This window comes from Chelonoidis abingdonii, chromosome 7 (genome assembly GCF_003597395.2).
Source record: "Chelonoidis abingdonii isolate Lonesome George chromosome 7, CheloAbing_2.0, whole genome shotgun sequence".
In the NCBI taxonomy this organism is placed as follows: Eukaryota; Metazoa; Chordata; order Testudines; family Testudinidae; genus Chelonoidis; species Chelonoidis abingdonii.
Window position 1 is genome coordinate 67,425,851 of NC_133775.1, and position 24,347 is coordinate 67,450,197.

At 50.8% G+C, this 24,347-nt stretch overlaps 1 protein-coding gene across 1 annotated transcript in view; it reads left to right on the forward strand.

Moving 5' to 3' along the window:
- CRIP2 (cysteine rich protein 2) overlaps positions 1–24,347 on the forward strand; it is a 59,924-nt gene that overhangs the window by 16,184 nt on the left and 19,393 nt on the right. The window contains 1 exon segment of the mRNA XM_032783475.2: positions 22,732–22,826. Within this exon segment, the coding sequence (XP_032639366.2) occupies positions 22,732–22,826 (95 nt within the window).

Genomic DNA, 24,347 nt, shown 5'->3' on the forward strand with positions numbered 1-24,347 from the left:
GTTTTCAACGCAGCCTGTTACTGGGTCCCTTTTCCCTCTATTATCTTCATCTCCTCTGGGCCTAGAACTCTTTGAATTATCACCAGACACACTTCAAAGGCTTCCCTCTCTTTCAGGGTTGTTGCTCATCTTCGTCCTTATGTGCCGTGCAGATCTGACATGCCTTTCCCTTTCTACTGTTGGATGCTGCTGTTTACATCAGGAATGGAGAGGTGTGGGGCCAAGGTTACAGACAGAGTCCTTTACACTAAAGGATGGAATCCCACAGCTCTGTCCAGTTCTGGCAATTGCTAATTTTTGTGTGGCCCTTGTTTTGGGTCTCACCTGTTGCTTCCCACATTTGAGCCATGGCAAGGTGACAGGCATAGGTTCGAGGATATTCTTTTTTAGTCTTCAGACGAGCTAGACAAAATGAATCCATTGAATCCCAGAGAGGTTGTGGAAGCTCCTTCACCCAGCTCACCCGTTTTGGATGAATTAGACACAACAAATCCTGCATCTTAGTAGGGGGTTAGACTAGCTGACCCTGGTGGTCTCTTCTAACCCTCTGGTTCTATGATTGTAAGAAGATGGGCGCATACACTTAAGTTTCTTTTCCTTAGTGGGGACCAACTCCAGCATCCAGTGGAAATCCTCTCAGGGTGACAGTCCCCTTCAGTATGTCACCAAGAGCGTTATTTAGCACAGAGTAGAGTCCAGTGGTGGAAATACACAGAGGAAAACCAGCTTTCCACGGATCCAGGTGAAGACAGCTGTCTCTCTGTGGTGAATCTGGGAGGACTAACTAATCCCTTCCACTTCCCATCTTGAGGATCTGCTTCCCTGACACTACCCTCCTTTTCTGGCCCATCCACTCTAGTCTCCTGCTCTTCTGCCTTATGAGCAGGGCGGCTCCCTGGCCTGAGGGTTCACAGGATAATGAAGGAATGAGTCTCTTCATCTCTTGGGGTGGGGCTTGGAACAATCTCTTGGCAGACAGGTTTCCTTCAGTAACATGAACTTCATCTCATAATCCTGTAGTCTGTGTTTTTCCTCTTAGCAGTCCTCAGCCATCAATATCCCTGCATGGCACACTGCTTCCTGAAGTGCAGTCCATGATGGGTAACACTCTTCAGTTAGTCACACCTGTCACACCCCAGCTTGGACTTGAATTCCCATGCCAACTACTTTCTGTGTCTTTGCATGACTTGCTTTTGAATAGCAGCTAGGAACCTGGCCCCATAAGGTAATTGACTTGTTGACTGCCTTGGTCATGGGAGTAAAGAGGGTGGGGTTTGACGCTGTGTGGGAGAACCTGCCTGGAGAGGAAGAAAGCCTGTGTGAGACGGTGATGGAGGTGGAAAGAGCCTTTGAAACCTTCTGTGGCATGGCAGAATTCCCTGGGGCCGGACCTCCGTTTCCCCCCTTTCTCCCCCTTCCAATTTAAAATGGTTGCCTTTGTCCAGTTCTTTAGAATTTCCCCATTTCTGGATTGCTGTCTGTGGCCTGAGTGCATCGTTACTTTCTGTAGCTGGTCCTTGTGCTGTGGGCCACAATAGCTTTCCAAAGGTTGGGGCACAAAAGGCTGTGGCGGGAGGGCCAGGAAAGGACTGACCAAGAGGCCCAGTTGAGTGGATAGCTGGGCGGGACCCTAGCACTTAAGAGGATGGTGAGGTGGTGGAGAGGGGACCTGGCCACATGCTGAAGGTGGAACCGTCCTCAGTGTGGACATGAGAGAAGTGGTGTGGCTGAACCAAGCTATGGGAGATAAAACTGAAGAAAAGAAGGGGCTCCCAAGCCTTCTGCTAGGCTAACTGATGGGATCAGACTGGGTGCTGGCTGAAGCCAAGACAGGCTTATGTGTAGCATGAGTTTCTGAGTGTCTGGAAGAAGTTTGCGATGTTCTGCCAGGCAACTCCTGCTTCGCCTCACCGTGGAGAGTTGTGGAGTGGAGCTGTCTGAGCACTTGAGCAGCACAGATGTGTGGGGCTTACTCCTAGCTGGGCTAGCATATGCCAGAGGGCGCTGGATGCGGCTGTTGGTTGGGATGGGATGGGATGTGTGCATGCTGAAACAAAAGGCTTTCTCAGGAGCCCCAGGATGATAGGTCCCCTGGTACGTCCGTGAGGGAGCGGATTGGATGGGCTCCCCATCTGTGAGACTATGAGAGCCCTGGTGAGCAAAGGCAGGGGAGTCACATGAGCATCCGTGTGTGTGTGTGTGTGTCCAGTCAGAAAGTGCCTCCGTGTGCCCTGCCAGCTGATCACAAGGAAACCCAGCTCTCCTGCTCACAGTCTGTGGGACTGCAGTGACAGACTGGCATAGTGCAGGGTGGTGGCTGAGGTTAGCCCTCCCCTCCCCTTCCCAGGCAAGGACTGCTACCCTAAGTGCCTCTGTGAAACCAGCTGGAAAATTGGATTAGCACCTGCAGCCTGCAGGAAACTAGACACTGCCTCTTAGTTGAGTGTCCCTGGGGTGCTGCATCGCCAGCCACTCTGCTTCCGAATGGCAGAGAACTGCGCTGTGCTGGTGGGTTCAATCCCCGTTCCTCCATGGTCCTTGTTCCTTGTGTGTGACTTGAGATGCTCTACCGCAGCTACGCCGTGCTGTATGCTGTGTGTGGCTGGGCACTACTTGTGCTGTGTGCCCAGCGCCGTGCTGTGCGCTCCAGGCCCTGCCCCAGATGCATGCCCCCATCCTTCAGTGAGGGGAGGACTGGTAGGGATGGACCAGACCACACTTGCATGGTGCTGTGAGTAAGCACCTGCCACCTGCTTCTCTCATTGTAGCTTCAGACCCATTCTGTGTAGCTCTTCCTGCTGTTTTCCCTGCTCTGTGTTCTGCTGGCTGGGCAGCTACTCTGTCAATCACTGCTCACAGACTTGTAGCCTCATAATGACATTGTTAGCTATGGGAAATGGTCTCTTCCAAGCCCAGTGCTGCAGAGGGATGCACTCAGAATGGTTGCAAACTGTGTGTGTTGCTCTATGAAATAGTTCCCATGATGAGCTTGGAGCCTCATGCCTGAGCTCGGGGGGAGCATATCTAATCCATACCAGCAGCTTCCCACAGCTGCAGCCAGACACAGATGTGCTACTGTTTCTCAGTAGCAAGAAGATAGGGGCAAGCAGTGTCAGCAGGAGATGGCCTGGTTTTTGTTGTGTTTCTTGTCCCTCACTGGTTGACCTAGGCCTGCTCATTAGAGCAGGAGCCAATCCAAGCAAATCCTCCTTGCATGATGCTCAGATGAGCAAGTAGCTCTTGGCCACAAAGCTGTGCTCTCTTTGCCCGTGTTCAGGACAGAGGGGGACATGGGAAACACACTCTGCCTATGCAGCATTCTCACTTGGGCAGAAAGAGTCTCCCAGTGAAGAAGCTGGGAGAGGGACTTTACCCTGCTGCCCTGAGCATTGCAGTGTGGCCTGGGCTTTTACATCTTTTTTCTGAGCTGGTTTGCAGGAGGTTTTGGCAGCTGCTCCCATGTTTCTGCCCTGACTCTAGACCACAGGCAGTGTTTGAAGCTGGGTTTTTGAAGTGGAGAGACACCTGGAAGAGGTGGGAGTGAAGCTTGCAGTAGGTGAGGTGCTCTCAGTGCAGCCATCACAAGCAGCACATTCAGTCAAAGTGCAGGACTGTGCAGTGAGTGGATTGCCTCTGCTGTCATGGACACCGCCGGGAGGTGCTGTACCTGAGGCAGAGAAGGAAATGCACTCTGATCTCTCCTGTGTGTGCTCACTGGACCAGACTGCTCCCTCGATCCCTGATGGGTAGCACATGTGAGAGCCACACTTCAGGAGGTCTAGGGAACTCTTGAGAGCTGAGGCGCTGAGCAGCTCTTGTACTGAGACTCTCCCCTGTCCTGGCCATAGGCACGCTCCCAAAGAGCCTTATAGTTGTGCAAGCAGAGACTTGACGGTGCCCACTATGCATGGTGGACCATTAGGTGTGGCACGGACTGGGTGAGCCGAGAGACCAATGTGCTTATGCTAAGACTTTGACTTGCTAGCTTGGTGGGAGGCATGCAGCTGTTTGTGCCCCTGCAGAGAGGCCCTCTGGGTGGTGTATACTCACAACTCTTGGTTTGAGGCTCGGAGAGGCTGGGAGCACTAGCCTTGCTGGCTGATTTGTAGAGCAGCAGCAGTGTGGGTCTCTGAGGCTGGGGGAGGCAGGGTGGGCACCGTTTCCAGATAATTCCCTTTTGGACCAAAAACAGGCAGAGGCACCTATAGCCCAGGGAATTGCCAACCCCACAGAGGAGAATGCTTGGGTGCCAGGTTGCAGTGTTCTCTCAGCTGCCTGTAAGCCCATCTTTAATAAGCTTAAAAGGATTCTAAAGCTCTTGGGCCTGGCATGTACCTGTTGGCATGAGTGGACTGCAGGGAGCGTCGGCTCGTGGCCGTTGTGTGAGCTGAACTCTGCATGTCCACTCACCGGGCTGGTGGCTGCCTCTGGGGCTTGCTTGCCCACCTGCCCAGCCTGCTGGCAACTGCACATGAGGTAGGATAACCGTATGTCCTATTTTGGCCCTGTCCTGGCCAAACCAACTTTTTTGACAAAACTGGGCATTTTGCTCTCTCCAACTGATGATCAGTTGGCGAGAGCAAACAGGACAAATGTTCAGTTTTGCCAAAAAAGTGGGGTGTGACCTCTGGTGGGGCGTGGAGGAACATGCGAGATGGGGGCGAGCAGCAACGCCAACCCGTGCTGGAGGAGAGGCTAGGGAGAGTGGCTTAGGCCAGCTGGCCTTGTACACAGGCAGGTGGCAGGAGTCTAGGATCAGGCCCAAATGGGTGAGGGAAGGGAGGCTGCCAAGAGGAGCGGGACCGTGGACGGGCAGTAGTGGGCCTTGGGCTGGCCCCGTGTGCTGGGATGGATGGGGACCTTGGACTTGCCCTGTGCAGCTGGGAGGCAGGGAGAGCTAGAGAGAGGGGGGCCCTGCATGCAGGTGGGCAGCGGGGGGCCTCGGGCTGGCCACACACTGGTGGGGGTAGGGTGACCTCAGGCCAGCCCCAGGAGGGAGGCAGGGAGGAGTCAGGCTAGCCCCATGCACAGGTGAGGGCCGAGGTGGGCTTCAGGCCCACCCATGGGGTACCCTGTTTTCTGTTTGGGAAAATATGGTCACCCTAATGTGAGGCCCAGGGAGGGATGGGCCACTGTCTTCAGTGGGTGGAGAATGACGGGTGTGGACTGGTCCAGGCTGGGCTGGGAGGCAGGTGAAAGCACCCCCCTGCTGTCCTGTGCTCTCTAAGCTGAAGTGTCAAAGGCTGGCATGTGGGGGTGCCAGGCTGCCATCCAGAGCATATTCACTGGTCTCTGAGCCCAGCAGAGGCAGTGCTGTGCCTGCTCGTCAGTCCAGCCTGTGCTGAGTTTTGGGCTGGGTCTCAGTTATGGGGCAGCCCCAGAGGGTTTTCCTGGCTCTCTCGTGGTACTGCAGAAATGCTAGCACTGCCCTGTGTCCCCCACCTTCTCCTTCAGCAGGGCGGCCATAGCTCTCCTGGTAAGAATCCGCCCGCTGTGGGAGGAGAGGGAGCAGTGACTCAGGGAGCTGAGCTTCCAGGGAGCCAAGACTCCAGACAAAGACCTGATTCATTCAGCTGGGTGAAGCTGTCTGTCATTCTGTGACTGCTCCTCCAAGGTGTTGGCTGGGTAGAGATCCCTTGGGGAACACGTCTCTGTCCGGAATGGAGCAGGGCTTGGCAGTGGGGCTGGGGAAGGGCTACTACAGCCTGTGCCAGCTGGGAGCATGTCAGCGATTGGCACAGGGGACTTGGAGCCATTACTTCTGGCAGGGAGTATGCTGGGGTTTACAGGAAGGAGCAAGGAGTCGAGAGATCTAGGCTTTCTGCCCCAGCTCTCTGACAGTGGGCAAGTGCTTTGTGCCTTGGATTCCTCATAGGTAATATAGGGATAATGCCTCCCTTACAGAGAAGCTGGTACTATGTATGTTGCTGATCTGCCCTTGCTGTCACTACCCCAGCTTAGGGACGGATACCTGGGGTCCCTCCCTTTCTGATCATGTTGTAACAGATCATTGGTAGGTGCCTGGGGTTGGGAGACTTTCCCTTTTACATTTCCAGGCTAGGTGTTGTGTGGCTCTAGGGATTCCCCAGCCTGAACAGAGCAGCTGCCTAGGGTGACCAGACAGCAAGTGTGAAAAATTGGGACAGGAGTTGGGAGATAATAGGCGCCTATATAAGACAAAGCCCCAAATATCAGGACTATCCCTTTAAAATTAGGACATCTGGTCACCCTACATCTGCCACAAGAGTTGGCTGGGGAATTGGACCCAGGAAGCCTGACAGCCTCCCCCTGCTGGTGGGGCTCAGCAAGAAATGTTGTAGATGAAGGGGGTTCAAGTATCACTTCAGGAGTTTCCTGAAGGAAACCCTCTCTCCACCAAGCCTGAAGTGCAGCCTCTTCGGTCAAGGTTTGGCTGCTGTCATGTCCAGCCCTTCCATTCCCTGTGCATCACCCCCTAAAATGGTCTCCCTGCTGGCCTGCAGGGGCTGTGCTGAGCAGAGATGTTGCAGAAGGTTAGTTTGGAAGTTGAGCACGTCCATCCCTGAGCCACAGCCTTTACCCATTGATTGACTGCAGTGTGTGATGTCCAATAGTGTTGCACATGCAGACTACAGGGAGTAAGGTGTTTCCTCCGCTTTGCCCATCATTGCCAATCAGAGGGTTTACATGGATCCCGAGGTTTACCTTTTGCGAGGTTCACTGCACCTTGGGCAGGTATTGCTGTGGCCAACTCCATCACCTGTCTCTTACGTATCTTGTCTGTGCTAGTGGTTCTGAGTCTGGCTAAGGGGAGGGAACATGGAGTTCTTTACTGCTGCGCTCTGTGCAATAAAAAACACATTGTATTGTTTTCTGAGTGTCTTCATTTCCCCTTTTGGAGGGAACACTGAGCTTCTGTGCAGGCAGCTGGCAGAGTGTCGCTGGATTCTGGAAGTGGAACATTACATCATTGTGGCATCCTGTGCTGGAAATCTGGCTGCTAAATACAGAAATCTGTTTTCTGGTTTGGAGTTTTTTTTTAAATTCTTCCTCTTCTCCAGGCATTTGGACGCTGGAGGGCAGTTCTTGTGCAAGTTACAGAGCCCCAGACACAACAAAACCTGCTCCTGAATAATGTTAGTTTGTCTGACCTCCCTGCTGGAGACCTGGGGACCTCTTGCTGACTCACCTCCCTGAATCTGAGGGGAAGGGGCAGCGGATCCAATTCCCACCTGCATGGGTGGCCTGGAGTGTGTTTCAGGTGGGGTGACAGGCAGTTGGCGCAAGGGTCAGCCCAAAGCCTCAGTACCACTTCAACCCTGCTTAAGGTGTGTGCAGATCTGTTACCATGTTGACCACTTCCAAATGGGAACCTACTTATTTGCCAGAGTCTTCGCATCAGCGAGAAGAAATCACAACAAAGGGCACAAAGCCCACTTTCCGTTCTTTCATTGGTCACTTTTCGCAGGCTGATGAGAGGGGGCTAGTGCAGCAAAGGTCTTATGTCTGCTGGTTGGGGTGGGCCCTGGAGTACAGACAGCTCCTGCTGGGCTGAGAAGACTGTTTCTCCTCCTCTGAGTGAGCGATATACCTGGAAAACTCACTCCTCTGGCATTCCCTAGCCCTGAGCCATGGAGCTTAAGGCCAGAAGGGAGGACTTGATTATCAGTCTGACCTCCTGGATGCCAGAGGCCACTCGATGCTGTATACAGCCCTGTTCCCTGCCAGTACCATTCAGAATGGGTGGAATTCCCTGCTAACCCGTAGCTACAGCAATGTCTGTACAGTACAAAGGCTATCTCTTTACCAGACTCTGAAAGCAGCTATAGTTGTAGCAGGGGCTGAATCAGCCATGGAAAATCTTTGGCATAAAGCAAGATGTAAGATTCAAGTGCTAAGTTTTATATTTTGCTCCATCAGTGGTGCAAAGGGGACAGAAGCTGGCTTAAACTGCCCTCCCTGATTATGTACCTGGTTCTGGCTCCTCACCAGTCCCAGCAAAAGGGATGTGCTATGAAGGGAAAAGACTGTGGCCTGGCTATGCTGCACTCTGGTGGTCCCCTCTGGGGCTGTTATAGCTGAGAGCAGCCCCTGGGGCCAGGATCTGGCTTTAGGAATTTAATGCATTTCAAGCAATAGAATTGCAATGTGCAGATCTCTTAAAGATGGGAAGCAGGACAAGAGTTAAGTGGGTGCTTGCTGATTTCAGATGTCAAACTCCCATCACCCAAAAAATAGGGGGCCAGCGAAGAGGACAGCTGCAGAAGTTATGCTCAACCTGCAGCAAGTTAGTAAATCTATCTCTGCTGTGCCTTGCAAGTCATTGCTGTGCAACACCCCAAGATGCTTTATCCCTTGGTCTTTGCAGCCTGGCTGTTAAATCAGTTATGGTTTGCAATGGGACAAATCAGTATGGCCTGGCATGGGAGCCCCGAAGTCTCAGTACTCTTGAGTGCTGTGGGTCGAGTCTCTTTACTGCGGCAGGTGCCTCTGAGGTCCTGAGTTTTCCAAAAGCCATGAGCCTGGCAGGTGCTTCTGAGATGCACGTGGGTGTGTGCTCAGATCCATTCCCTCTGAATCAGCAGCATAACTATCGCCAACCTGGATGTTGACTCTGGTGCTGGTGGTATTCCTAGGAATGCCATCAGAAAATCGGCCCACTGCTAATCCTGAGTCGTTCCTTCTGGAAGGGATATTCAGACACAGCTGTCTGCAACCATCCAGCTGCGAGCAGAACAGGTGCTGAGTGGGTGCATGAAGCTGGCAGGGCTGGAGCTGTGCTCCTAGGTTGGTCCATGATTGTTCTAGAGCTGTTGGAGCACCTGGGCGTGCGATTCCAGGTGTTTCTGAGCCAATGTGGAGAAAGCAAATGGGACTGGAAAGGAAACAAGAAAATATCTCCTCTGAAGGTAAGGGCCATTTTTAGCCTTCATCCCAGTCATAGAATCATAGAAGATTAGAGTTGGAAGACCCTCAGGAGGTCATATAGTCCAACCCCCTGCTCAAAGCAGGACCAAGACCAACTAAATCATCCCACCCAGGGCTTTGTCAAGCCAGGACTTAAAAAGATCTAAGGATGGAGATTCCACCACCTCCTGAGGTAACCCATCCCAGTGCTTCACCACCCTCCTAGTGAAATAGTGTTTCCTAATATCCAACCTAGACCTCCCCCACTGCAACTTGAGACCACTGATCCTTGTTCTGTCATCTGCCACCACTGAGAACAGCTGAGCTCCATCCTCTTTGGAACCCCCCTTCAGGTAGTTGAAGGCTGCTATCAAATCCCCCCTCACTCTTCTCTTTTGCAGATTAAATAACCCCAGTTCCCTCAGTCTCTCCTCATAAGTCATGTGCTCCAGCCCCCTGATCATAATTGTTGCCCTCCGCCAGACTCTCTCCAGTTTGTCCACATCCTTTCTGTAATGGGGGGCCCAAACTGGATGCAGTACTCCAGATGTGGCCTCACCAGTGCTAAATAGAGGGGAATAATCACTTCCCTCGATCTGCTGACAGTGCTCCTACTAATGCAGCCCAATATGCCGTTAGCCTTCTTGGCAACAAGGGCAGCATCATTAATTAGAGTCCTGGAGAGGATTACATACCAGGAGACCGGCATTTTATGCCTTACTATCTTTAACTAAAAGTTCTTGGGCAACATACTTCACCTCCTTGCCTCAGTTCCCTCTTCTATAGGTTAGGGATAATACTATCATACCCACCCACCCCCTAAAGTGCTTTGAGAAAACTCAGATGAAGGCCATTGTAGAAGTTCAAATTATTATTATCTATATATACTAATCAGAGACCTCTAACAATAATATATTTAAGTACTACCACTGTATTANTGTCCCTGCCCTCCAGCATATCTACCTCTCTCTCCAGTGTAGTGTCGTCCGCGAACTTGCTGTGCTATATTGTGGCCACATCTCTCACACTTCCATGGCAATGTGCCGTGACATCACATTTCTTCCTGCTGGGATCCAACGGTTGGAGGGCTAGGAGTTGGAAAGAAGCAAAAGGCTGGGGCTGGGTGTCAGGGAGCTCTGGGCTGGCACACTGAGCAGAGCCCTGCTAATTGTCCTAATGATGGGAGACCCATGCAAATTAGTAACAAAATTGAATTCTGAGAACAAACCCAATCCTGGAGCAGGGCTGCTGTCTTGGAGAGCCTTGCAGTTGTTCATCTTACCCACTGCAGTTGGGTTTAATTATTTATGACCATCTTTAGCCTGCTAGTGAGCTCTCTTGAGTATAACTGGGAGCAGTGCTGAAGTCTTGGTGATGTGAGCACTCGCTCCAGCGCATCTCTGCTCTTTGCCAATAGAGGGGAGGAGATGGCTGCTGTGTGTTGATGGGAGTGAGTGAGGTCCTGTTGGATCTTCAGTAATTGCAGGTTGAACACAGAGGAATCCAGTGGCCCAGAGTACAGCTGGGTCGCAATGTTGTGTCTGTATAAGGCAGCCCCTCCTTTCTCTGTCCTGATTGCAAAGTAACTCTTCCAGGAGCAGCATGTCAGTGTAATAAACAGCGTACTGGAGACTTCGGTATGTGCTCTGGCTAGTACTGACCCTGATTGACATATAGAGGGTCTCTGAGGGAGCTGCTTCTTGCTAACTCTTTTGTGCTGCAGGCCCTTGATCTTTCTCCTGTATCATTTCCAATGCCATGTGTCTGTTGCAGCATTGGGCTGGCATGGAACCCATGCAGCCATGGCTATAAAGAGCTTTGGGATCATTCCCCCCCATCCTCTGTGATGGGAGCTTTGCTGTTGATCCAGTTCCATCCTCTCTTTGTGGCCTGGGCAAGATGATTCGTACCCAAGTGCATGTCATAGGAGCCAGGACCCTGGTGCTTGCTGAGCTGTTTCTGGGATGACGATCCCACCGTAAGTAACAAGGAACAAACACACAAGTGGAGAGGGTGCTGGGCAGGGTGCCTCCCCTCCCAGGTGTGAAAGCAGTTGCTCTCCAAGGGGACTTATTGCACAGGGAATAGATGCACAGAGAGGCTAAAGGAGAGCTAGGTTGACTGAGAATCCATCTGTATCTTCCCTGCAGTAGAAGGTCTCATATGAAGAACTATGTTGGGGGGACTATGAGGACGTAGAGTGAAGTGCTTGAGTCAAGAAATACCAAATTTCATGTTCCTGTGTAACCTTAACTCTGCCCCGTGGGAAGGTCACATTATGATGCAGCGTTTAAATGACAAATGGCCTGCTATTTCTCAAACCTAATACCTTGCTATTTCTTTGCTGTAGTAACATACCTGGTGCCTTACTGATTCCCTCACTTCTAATGGCCATAAGTCTCTCTGGTGCCATTTTCCATGTATGTCACAATGCAGGGGAACCAGGGGCCTTGCTGCAGGCTGACCTTCTCGGCCTGGAATCTGAGCAAGGGAGGCAGAGTGGAGCGCATGTGCCATGGTGCAATAGCAAAGGGACCAAAGCAGACAGCATGGTAGACTAGCCCCACTGTTTCAGGCATACAGCTGTAGTGGAGACCCTGGCAGCAGCAGCAGTGGATGTAGATGAGTGTCCATTGTGTTGGGTGGATGGGTGTCTCACTGCACACCCAATCCTTGATTAACTTGTGTGAAGCCTGCACTGTTGCTGTCCCTAAAGAGGACTGGCTGGATTTGGGATCTGATTTGCCCAAGACCATCCTTGAAGAGACTCTCAGCAAATATTGAGCTGGCTGAAATCTCAGCATGTTGCTTGGTCCCAGGAGGGTCATGGTGAGTGGGTTGCAGTCTCGACTCTGTGCTGTGCCTGAGGCTGTACCCTGGAAGGGGATGGCAATTGTGTATTTATGGAGCAGATAAGGCGAAGCAGCAGGAAATCGGAACTCTTGTTTTCTCTCTGTGTGTGGTGATTTATAGTACTCTGAACACAAATGAGATGTCAGTACCCTGGAAGTGGGTTGGGTGTCTCCAAGCTGTTTCCTCTGCCGGGAATAAACAATGCAGCCTGGAAAACTCTTGCTAATCCACTGGCTGACCGCCTGGCTAAGAGGTGGCTTGTTTGCGCTCCCTGGGGAGCGTGAGGCCATTGTGCAGCGCAGGATAACTGTCTGCAAACATCTGCCACATGGAATCAGAGAGCTCAGCCGGGGTTGACTGCACTGTGGCTCAGCAGGATGTCTGGATGAGAGCTTTGGTCTCCAATGGAGGGATCTGGACCGGGCGGAATGCTCTACCCCCATCATGTGGGAGATGATGTCTTAGCAGGTCTCCCACTCCCCAGTGATCCCTTAACAGGGATTGCAAGGTCCTGTTGGAGTCTCTTCCACTCCCTGGTGCCAAGGAGGAGATCTTAGCCCTTGAGCAGCCTGAGTTTATGGCAGGTTATGATCTCAGGAAATTTCCTTCTGGGCCCTGCTATTTGTGTGGTGTCGGTGGGTAGGTGGGAGATGGATTCTGAGCTCTAAAGATCTCCTCTCCCTCCACCCCCCATGTTTTTCATCTCCCATCGCCAGGCCTGGCTTCATGGAGAATTGCCTGTTGCTGAGATGCGCTGGATGTGGCTCCCGCTAGACCCTCAGGGGTCACTGCAGAGTGAGACAAAGCATTTACCCACCTCCCCCTGGGTCCCAGGCCTTCCTGTGTCAGAGGGTGCCACATGTCCCACCTCTGTGGTGTTAGCCCACCATCTTTTGAGCATGGGCTTGGAGACCCTTCGCAGTCCAGAGTCCTTCCTTAAGGATCTGGTTAAGGTGTGGTCATGGCTGGTAGCTGAGCTGTACCTGCTCCACCTTGTGAAAAACCAGCCTGAAATATTAAAAAGCAGCCGTCCAATGCTACCAGGCTCACAGCAAGGCTTGGGCGTGGGGGTGGAGCACACTTGGCCTGTGGCAGGGCTGTAATGGAGACAGCCTCTTTGTTGTGGTCTCTGGCCGTTTTCTGCTGCGGTTCACTGCTGTAAGAGGGCGATGGCTATTGTTGACGTTCAGAGCAGTGGGGAGAGGAGAGTTCCTGGTTGACGCTGCTGAAATTCAAGCCAGGGGTTAGCCTGACCTCTCTGCCACGACAATGCTGCTCACGCTGTTTGTGCTCCAACACCAGGCTCCGCTTACAGCTTTCATGCTCCATTTCCCCTCCCAGGAGATCTGTGGGGGGCTCAGTAATGCCAGACAAGGTCTGTGTGCCTTCCTGTGGAGTGGCAAAGTGCCTCCAGCTGTGACCTAGGGCAGGGGGAAGCAGGTGCTTAAGAGTCATGCATGCCTTTGGAAAGTGTTTGGAGAGCCATGAATCTGTGTATGGCTAAGATTGGTTTATTTGCAATGTAGCTTCAGTAGTCTACAGGCATTGCAGGCTCCATCTGCCGTGGCATCTGTGAGCTGTGGGGTAGGGCACACTCTGAGCCTTGCTCAACACACGCTCTTGTTGCACACTGGGCTGTGAAGCAAATGCCCACAGGGCTGTGATGTGGGGTGTCACTGCATCCCTGTAGCCTGCTCCTCAGGAGCAGGGAATGGTTCCATGTCTTTTCCCTGGGTTTGCTGACATTGCATTGGGGTGGGACCTGGCCCCTGCCCTGGATTATATGGGTCGGGGGCAGTGGGCTGTTTGTGGTGAGGGAAAGTGTTAGGGACCCACATCTGAACCCAGACCCAGCTCATTGCCCTCAGCTGATTTAGTTAATGAACCTAGCCTCATTTTTGTGCCTGCTCATGTCTTTAGCCATTCTTAAACGCTGCAGCCACCCTCAATAGCGGTCCATGCCCACGGCTATGTTCTGTTCCTGCTCCTGGCTCTCACTCCTTGTTCCTTGTTCCTGGCTCCTGGTTTCCTCCCCTTGGCTGCTACTCCTGCTCTGGCTGATACTTCGGCTCTGACCCTCAGCTTCATTTCTCTGCCTGGACTTGTTATTTGATGTCTAACCACAGCACTAGGTACATCCACACTGCAGTAAAAGACCCACAGCACAGCTATGGCTGTACCAAGTCAGCTGACTCAGGCTCACAGGCCTTGGGCTGTGGGGCTAAATACTTTGTAGACATTCGCGTTCAGGGTGAAGCCTGGGCTCTGAAACCCTCCCTGAACATGAGGCCGCAGAACCACAGTTGCCAATTTCATGCAGCAAATAAGCACCCCGACTTCCACAATATGCCAAAATCGAGCTAATCCCATTTCAAAACAAGACCAAAACAAGCCAATCCCTAAGATCCCTAACACTCTGTGTGACTAGATCCCCCTGGCGTGCAGTCTGGGACTAAGGTGGGTCTGCTGAGTACCCCTGACTCTGTCCCCCCTTGCCCCTGCTTGCCGGGAGCTGATCAAAAAAACGAAGCAACAAGCTACAAGCCAAAATCTAGACAATAAGCAAAACAAACAAGGAGTCCTTGTGGCATGTTAGAAACGAACAAATTTACTTGGGCATAAGCTTTTGTGGGCTAAACCCCACTTCGTCAGATGCATGGAGTGGAAAATACAGGAGCAGGTATAAATATACAGCACATGAAAAGATGGGAGTTGCCTTACCAAGTGTGGGGTCAATGCTAAGGAGGCCAATTCAGTTAGGGTGGATGTGGCCCATTCCCAACAGTTAACAAGAAGGTGAGTATCAACAGAGGGAAAATTATTTTTTGTAGTGACCCAGCCACTCCCAGTCTTTATTCAGGCCTAATTTGATGGTGTCAAGTTTACAAATGAATTCCAGTTCTGCAGTTTCTCCTTGAAGTCTCTTTTTGAAGTTTTTTTGTTGAAGAATTACCACTTTTAAGTCTGTTATTGAGTGTCCAAGGGGACTGAAGTGTTCTCCTACTGGTTTTTGAATGTTTCAAGAATTGTAGTGTATGTAGATGTGCCTTCCAACCCTCAACTCCTGATTTCTGTTTCTCGGCTCTGGCTCACTCCTTTGTCTTGGTAACTTGGTTCTTGATTCAGGATCTGACTGCTAGGCCTGGTCACCTCTGTGCCAGCCTCCCGGCCTGACCACGAAGCGAGACCACCCATGGCCTGATTCGTAACAGAGAGGCGAGGGGGAATGCCTGATGCATCTGGGCAGCCCCCACTCAGCAGAGCCAGGAAGTCCCTGAGTGCAAGTGCAATCCATATCGGGTTGGTGATTCTCTCCAGTCCAGAATCTCAGAGCAAGCCTGACCTGGGGAGCCTCACTAGCTTGTAGAGACTGCACTGCGTGGGTATGTGTATCTGGCATATGGCTGGCTATCTTTGTTAGGGCCAGTGGCCAGGGCCTGTTGGGATGCCTGGCTTGGTCTGAGTTGCTGGGCACGGTAGCAGTAGTGTCGCTTTCCACAGTCTGGAGGCTGCCATGCTCTGCCCTCCTGAGGCTTGCGATGAACTGAGAGGCAGGCAGCTTGCCATAGGCCTCTCCTTGGCAGTGGGAAGGATTCCTGGGATGCCGTGGAGAAGCGAATGTCTGCTTTTTAATGCTCTGTGGAGCAGATCCAAGGAAGGTGTGTGGGAGTGAGCTGCTCAACTCTTTCCAGTTGCATTGCAGGGCAGGGCTGAGCTGTGGAGCAGAGCACCAGAGAGGTAGGAATCACTGACTTCCTCTCCATGGTGTAGACACTTTAGCATACTCCATCCCTTTAGTGCATGGTCCTGCTGCCAGGTTTTTCCTGTGTGAGCTGAGAACTGCTGGATCTAAGCACAGCATGCCCTCCCCTGCTCCTCTCCTGTGCCCAGGGAGCCAACTGGTTTGCCAGAGAATTCTGGGCAGGAGGCAAATGCTCTTAGTTAGGGAGCCTGATCTGGAGCTAGGAGTGTAGCCTGACCCCAAGTCCCTGTATTGGGCCTGCTCTGAAGAGGTGGAACAAAGGTAGTTATCCAGAATGTCAAGCTCTTAGCCTTCTGTTCTTTGTATTGCAGTTGCCCTGGTCATGGCCAGGACCCCATTGTACTGGGCACTGGGCAGACACAGAACGAAAAAGAAGTTTACAATCTAAATAGACAAGAGACAACAGCTTGGTGCAAATAGATGGGCGAGTACAAATTCTTAGTTGAAGCACAAAGAGGAAGATGCTGAAAATGGCCAGTGGGGGGGCCCCCTGAGTCCAAAGTTGCTGGGGCTTGGTGTGTGTGTGGGTTCCTCTGGATTCCTCTTACTGAGGGGTGAGAGCCATTGTTCTCTTAGAGGTTCCCTGCCTAGTATTGGCTGCCTCCTGCTCCCCATGTCACTATCACAATGGCTGCTCTGTTGGGAAGTGGGAGCCGTGGGCTGGAGCCCTAATCCACCCTCGGACGGATAGAGCCCTGCGTGGATACAGAATTGATATCCCAGATATAAATTAATATCCGTGGAGCTGCGGGGCTCTACTGGGAACCTCAGCGGCGAAAGCAGCAGCCTCTCGGGTCACTGCTCCCAGGAGCCAGCACCCTGCATCGGCTGCTCCTCTGGGGTGGATGTACTGCCAGCCACCACCTGGGACAGGCACCAAAGCTCACTGGCAGCTGTACCTGGTTGTGCTAGTGAAGTGGGAGGGGCTGGGGGCAGTACAGCCATACCACTGAACCCTGCCCCGCTCCTAGTTCTGCTCCTAGCCCCAACCACTCCCTGGCCTTGCCCTCGGCCTCGGCCCATGGCTGTGGCTCTGTTCCTGGCCCCAGCTGTGGCCCCAGCCTTGGGGCCCCTTACCCCATCTGTGTCCCCCTCCGCCCTCCAGAGCCGTGGCCTGGCTCCGGGGGGAGGCACGAACAGGAGTAAGGGGGGTGCAATCCTGAAAAGTTTGGGGACTACTGTTCTAGCTCCTGGGCCAAATTCTTATGTTTCACCTGTGCAGCTCCAGTGGAGTCAAAGAAGATGTGAAAGTATAATGGAGAGCAGAATGTGGTTTGCAAAGTCCTTGTTACTGGGGACTTTGAGTGAACAAGAAAGGACCCAGCTCAGCTTTCAGATTTCAGATAGTGCTGGTGTGACAGGTAGACAAAACATCTTTTGTCTTGCCCCCTTGTGACCCAAGCGTTCGCCAAAGTTTAGGGTCTACCGGTTTGTTTCCATTAGGAGGAGACATTGGTGATGGATTCATGTATTTCTTGAAGGTAATTCTGTTTGTTTACAAAGAAGTTACATAAAGTCCTGAACACAGTAGGAATTAAACAGCAGGAGGGAGTTTCTTTGCTTGCAGTTGCAAGCTTCTTTCCAGCCAGCACTTTGCTCAAAAACTCTTTCTTAGCTTTTTCTCAGGGTCATGCTACGAGAGCTTCTAAAGTCTCACTGTGTCTGGGGCTCCTCTATGTGCTGTGGTGTTCCAGCCCCTTCTCTCCCACATGCACAGATGGAATCAAAATCAGTTCCCTATCCTGATACTTACATTCATCCCACAGAGAAACCCCTCCTCCCACATAGTTCAGACCCCTGAGCCACCTGTTCTTTTGAGTGGTGGCTCCTGTTTTTTGGCTGTCTCTAAACAAAGGGGTCATTTAATTGTTCCCTCATTTGTCTGAATGGAAGGCAGCTGTTACACCCACCACCTCCAGTGAGGTTTTTCCCAAGTTCCAGCATAACAACATGTACACAAAACAAATTTGACATCCACGCCCCCCCCATTGAAGCCAATGAGAATAAATAAACAAAAAAACCCATAATGCTATTTTCAGTCGCATTTAGAGTAGAAGTAGAATAGAGTAGAATCCTACTGCTTGACTTGCCTGTTAAATATTTCATTTGGCTTTTTATGACTTCTTTTTATGGCAACTTTAATTGAATTTTACCATATTCCAGCTGTTTGTGCAGTAGCCAGAGTATGTGCACGCATGTCTGTGTTAGGGTGACCAGATGTCCCAATTTTGTAAGGACAGTCCCGATTTTTTAGTCTTTGTTATATAGGCTCCTGTTACTCACGCACCCGTGTCCCCATTTTTTGTACTTGGTGCCTGGTCACCCAAGTCTGTATGTCAGAGAGAGAGAGAGAGAGAAACCAACGGGGAATTAGTGGGTTTGAAGAACAAAGACAGATCCCAGCACTGAAGAGGAAATGGGAAAGAGGTGGGAGGCAGTGTAATGAATATACTTGGTTAGGCATGCAAGGAAAAGATAAGGGTAGCAAAATGAATTAATGCTGCCAGAAGGAGTTTGGGATAGAACAAAAAGGACTTTCATATAAATATCTTGGGCGGAAAAGAGAGACAGAGGGTGGAGTGGGGTGAAACTGATTCAGAAACGGCAGAGATACGGTGCTTATTTAGATTCCTTTTTAATAACAATATAAAGCACAGATGCCTGGGCAAAGAGGGAATAAGGAAGGTTTTGTCAATATGTTGGTAGCTGTTAATAAAACCCCCATGAAGTAACCCTTATGGAGGGTCAGGGGGAATGTTGTATACATGTCTGCAGGTGTGGGTGACGTGTGCCTAAGGTTATAGTGCTGTGGGAACTGTCTTATGGGTTTACAGAGCCACTGAAAATGATCCATCACATGCTAAGGAGAGAACCAAGAGATAGCAGAGAGTTTGAAGGAAGCCAATGAGACACCAGTCCTAAAGAAAGGCAGCATGGCCCAACCTGTTTCTGTCTGGTAAATCTAGCTTGAGTCCCTGCTGAAGGAAGTGGACAAACATCAGGGGAGAGATCTAAGCGGCAAGAGAGTGCTAGAATCCTGAGTGAGAAGTGGGCCTGGCACACAAAGCCAGCCTGCCTGCTGCATTGCTCCAGTTGAGTGCTGGTATAATGCGCTGGTTCCAGTTGTGTTAACCTGGTGTAAGGCAAGGGGGAATCAGACTGCTAATCATCCTAGGTAAACACGGTGAATTTAGAAAGCTAATGGCTGATGAAAGGGCGGAAGATGGTCTTCTAGGGAAGGCATTTGGGGCCTGGGGTCTTAGCACATCTTTCTCAGTGTGTGTGTGAGTGCAGTGACATAGCCTGCTAGCTGCCCAAGGGTGCTGGGGGTAATGCTAAATAGTGACATACAGCATAGGGATGGCAGGAGGCAGATGTGGAGCAGGGTACAGCAAGAGTCGTTATGGGCAATTATTCTTCAGCTCCCTGGGCCCTCATTGGCTGTTGTCTCAAGGTTCAGTCCTCTTTTCCCTCCTGTCCAATATGCTTGGAGATGTAGAGAGAGTCAGCAGAGAACAAGGGCCATAATGCCAGGAGTACCTGGACAGCGCATGTTCACAGCACAGTCCAAAGAAGGGATTGCAGCTGTTGGGACTGAGCCGTGATGCGTCTGAGGTGATGGTGGAAGAGGAGGGACCTTGCCGCAGACAGCACCTGTTGGATCTGTCTGCAGCCATGGGGGCTCCTTGGCTCTGTCCTGTGCCTGAGCACAAAGGTAGCCACAGTGGTGAGGAACACCCACTTCCTTCTGCGCCTGGCCAGAGGATGACCCTGGTCCTTTTAGACATTGACCTGATGCACACTGTAGCTTCAAGACTCAGCTCCTGCCATCTATTATACCTGGGAATGGAGCCTTCGGTTCTGGGGAAGCTACCTGTGGCCCAGAACATAGCAACGTGGTTGCTCACTAATATGGGTTGGTGTGATCACCAATCTCTGTGTGGGCTTCCCATTGAAACCAGAGTCCAGTTCAAGGTTGCTGCTCTGGCTTTCGAAGCCTGGCATAGTAGTGGCCTCAGAAGGATGTTGATAAATTGGAGAGGGTTCAGAGAAGAACAACGGGAATGAGTTAAGGGATAGAAACCATGCCTTGTAGCAAGAGACTCAAGAAGCCTGGTTTATTTAGTTTAACAAAGAGAAGGTTAAGGGGGGACTGACATTAATAATAGGCTCTTCAATCTAGCAGAGAAAAGGCCTAGCACAATCCAGTGGCTGGATGTTGAAGCCAGACAAATTCAGATTGGAAATAGGCTGTACATTTGAATAGTGAGAGTTATGAACCATTGGGATAATTTTCTCCATCATAGCAATTTTAAAATCAAGATGGGATGTTTTTCTAAAAGATCTGCTCTAGGAATTATTTGGGGGCAGGTCTCTGGCCTGGGTTGTACAGGAGGTCAGACTAGGTGATCACAATAATCCCTTCTGGCCTTGGGATCTATGAATTCCTTCTCTTCCATGTGGTGATGACCTCACACAACAGCTTGCTCCCTTGGAGGAAAAAGTAGCCAACAAGCAAGAGGAGCCTTGTTTCCAAAAGAGACAGAACTTTCCCAGAACCTGGACTCAGAGACTAGCACCCTTGCCACATGCAAACTAAATGCAGAACCCATGTCTTCTGTGTGGCTTTCCCTTCATGATTCCTGGAGGCACAGAAGCATACTTGCTTCAGATAATGAAAAATTCTAGCAAGCTCTGCTCATTCAAGCCAGCAGGGCTGGGGGAAGAGAGTTTGTAATGTTTAATCTTTGTGGAAGGCACAGCAAAGGGTGACCTTGCAAAGCCCTAGGTAGGATCGGTGTTGCTGCTGGATCTGGTCTCACGTAACATTTTGTTTAGTGTGCTGAATGGGAGAGGAGAGATACTAGATATATGGACAGGAAACACAAAATGAGATTTCACTTGGCCCAGTTAAGCTAATGCATCTGGGATACACAATCAAAACCATTCCTATTCAGTATGTGGGAGAAGTCTGGGGAGCAGTGATAGAGAGACCGACATAGCGTCAGAAAGATGAACTTGTAATATGACTGCGCTGCACAAGCAAATGTGACTTTTTTTTAGGCTGAATACATGGATGCTTTCCAAAGTGTGGTCTTAATTGTCCCTTACTATATATGGCTCTGATGTGACCACACCTAGGTGACTGTTCCTTTCTGAGCTCCTTCTCCAAGAATGCTGAGGACCCAGGGCCTTTAGGGATGGCTTGATATAGGAGAGACTAAAAGAGCTAAATGTGTGTAGCTTGGCTAAGGCTTAGTCTACACTGCCAATTGAATGACAAAACAAAAGAGGACTCCTGCCGCGTTCACACTGCCACTTGTGTCGCAAAACTTTTGTCTTTTGCGGCGTGTGTGTGTGTGTTAAAGTACCAGTGAAAGACAAAAGTTTTGTCAATGACTTTGCAGTGTAGACATACCCTTATTAGTGACATGGCCCTGTCACTAAAAACTGTGTAGTGTTGACAAAGCCTAAGAAATGACTAAAGGGGCTGAGTTGGAGTGGAAGTGCTAACAGTCCACAAACATTTGACTAGAAGCATGTTCTTTAGGGGGGTACAAAGAGGTGTAAAGAGAAGTGACAAATAAAAGGGAACATCCCTGATGTTCAGCCTGTATTTTCCTGCCAGTGAGAATATGAAATGGTTGGAATAGTCTCCAAGGCCTAGATTCCCAAGGGACCCCCTCCCACAGGTGGGGCCAGTTTTTTCCAAAGAGTCCAGCTCTGTTTAAGCAACTAAAGAAGGGCCAGACCTTTAGCAGTGCTCTGCCCGATTTTAACACGGGGTGCTGAGCTCTCTTGAAAATCTGGAATTATTGGAGGCTTTAAGGAGGCTGCATTCCTGAAGTCATCTTAAAAATCCGCTGGGACTAGCAGGCAGTCAGGACTGATCCCCAAACCTGTCCTGTGTAGGAGGAGATCCTGAGCTGAGATCCTGGTAGTGCTGCGGGGGGTGAGGGGCACTGGCCCTACCCCTGACTTGTGAGGCAGGAGGGCTGACTGGCAGTGCCCTCTGGTGATGCCCTTGGATCCTCCCAGCTCCAGCTGTCTCAAAGGGCTTTTGTCCACAGGTCTCTGTCAGTTATGCATGTCAGGCTCTCACCAGAGAGAATGTCCCTCTGGGAATTGGGCTGATGGGACGAAACGGGGCAAATTGTCACCTTAGGTCATGGTCAGGTCTGCTCAGTGTTGTGGTGGAGTGAAATGCATCAGAAGTCAGCAATTCAGTAAGGAGATGCTCCTTTTACCAGGACGTACCATGGTGCTCGGGGGTTGTGATGCAGGAAGGGCAGGCTGACAGATGAGGCTTAAAATCAAAGCCTTGACCATTTGTGGTTATTGATGATTCCATCATGCTTTTCACAAGAGTCAGCCACAGGGCCAGCTCCAGCTTTTTTGCCACCCCAAGTGGTGAAGAAAAAAAAAGAAAAACCTGATTGAGCTGCCACTGAAGTGCCACCGAAGAGGAAGAGAGGGACTGAAGGACTTGCCGCCAAAGTCCTGGACGTGTTGCCCCAATAACAGATGGAGTGCCGCCCCAGGCACCTGCTTCCTTTGCTGGTGCCTGGAGCTGGCCCTGGTCAGCCGTTGACTCCAGTCTTGGCTGATCCAGCTCCAGGGAACTGTAGTCTGCTTAGACTTCATCCGGCAGAGCTTTTGTTTTTGTGTGTTTTTTGTAAAGCACCATTTATACTTGCAGAATAACAATTGTGCTGACCTAAATTTGCCCCTGCAGTTTTCTATCAAACAAGGGATTCTTCTGCACTTCCTGACCTTATGGTATGGGGAAGTGTCACTCTGAGCAGTTTAACCACTGCTGTCTTCCACGTTGGAGATGGCTGCATTTCGTTAGTAAGCCAAGTGATTCCTGTGCCTCTGTCTAGTTGGTAGAGAGCTGTGGGGTCTTTTGGAGTGAAAGTCAGACAATGAATTTTTCCTCCGCAATCTCGTCCTTTAACTTTCCCTAATAGGTGAGGCTTCCCTAATAGGTCATATTACAGGAGAGAAGAGAAGTAAGGTGATTAATTTGTGCTGCAGACAAAATTAGTATTTTTAGTAATGTTTGCTAAGAGCAGTAGTTGCCATTAGATGCAGACTCCAACGTACCTGAATCCTGGCCCTCTAGTTCGGAGTGAGGCTGCCGGGCCCTGTTCTGCAGATGTTTGCTTTTTGCCTTCTCTCTCCAGCCAAGCTGACTCACCCTGCTTTTTCTCTTGTCTTTCATGCAGCCGAGAAAGTGACCTCTTTAGGCAAGGATTGGCACAAGTTCTGTTTGAAGTGCGAGCGCTGCAACAAGACCCTGACCCCCGGGGGCCATGCTGAGGTAAGAGCAACATTAGAGCATCAATTATGCATTTGCCCCACTGTGGGTCGGGGGGAAAATGTCCCAGTAGCATGTGAGCCCGTTTCGAGGTTGAGATGATGGAGAGTCACCAGATGCTGTTGCTTCTGCTGGGATGGCTAGGGAGCCCGCTAGGGTGGGGCTATTACCACAATAACTGAGTCTCATCCCAGTAGCCAAGAACTGAATGTAATAATATACTAGGGGGTTGCATGCTTTATTGATTATGTAGGCAGAGCTGGACACTCAGCCACCTCCTCCCCCTCCCCACCCCCCATGGGTGCATTGCCCAGCTAGGAGGCCTGGTTTGCAGTGGCGGGGTAGGGAGTGAGGGGCTTGTAGCAGCTTCATCTTCACTCAAACCAGGCTCACAAAGTGCCTGTGTGGTGCTGCGGGCGGAGATGGCTTTCTGGTGCCCTGACCTGGAGGTTACTGCCTCGCCCTTGTATCTCAACCTGTAGAATCATAAGTTAGGTTGGTGGAAAACAGGTTCTTCCAGTTTTGTAGTTTTGGTGAAAATTGGTAGGATTCTGCCCACTGATACCTCAAACATTTCCTGAAATTTTGGAGCAGCCTGGATGAGATTTTCAAAAGTTATCGTGTTGCAGACAGGCAGAGAAATGCCATTGAGTTGCGTGTAAAGGCCTCACGGTGCTCTGCTAATTCAGAGGGTCCTGGATCTCGGGATGTGTGGGAAAGCGGGAAGCTCTTGTAGCCCTTTACTTTTCCATCACACAGGGTACTCCTAGTGCTAGCTGAGTCATCATTCAGGGGTTTTCACTAGGCTAAATGATGCCAGTTCTGCCATGTGTGCAAAGTAAGAGAGGTGCTGGGGAGGGAAAGAAGATAGCACAATCACCAAACACAAATCAGCATTTGGGAAGATGCCTCAGGGAAATCCAGGACAAGCAGTGCTGGCTCTGAGCTGGGTAGGTTCAAACACAGCCTTTCCAAAGCACTCCACCAAGCCATTATAAAGAAAACCCTGTCTACAGAGTCCTCATCCAGTTAAAATGAAAAGGAGGGGGTTGCCCAAGCTCTCGGAGATGGGTTCAGGCGAGGCAAGAGTTGGAGATGCAGCTCCATACAGCTATCAAGGGATACAAAAAATCTGAATTCATTTTCAAATATAAATATTTGGAGAAACATAAGAACCGAGGCCCTGCTGAACTTTGGGAAAGGACCTTGCGCAGTGCTAGGATGGTCTTGTTTAACTCTCACTTGGACTCCACTCCCTTCAGAAGCCCTTTACGAACCCCAGTGAGCAGGGGTATTTATGGAATATAGTTCTGAGGGCTGTTGTGGGATGAAGGTCTGAATAGAGACGTTGGGTAAATGGGGCTGTGAGTGGGTGGTTACCCATAGGCATGACATAATGGGGAGGGGTTGACTGGAGGCCCTAGAGAAGCAGATGTGTTTCTATATGCCACACTGCAGATTCTCCCCTCTAGGGACATACAGCCTACCTGTGCTGGGTAGCTGCAGAGATGGCACTCCTGAGAA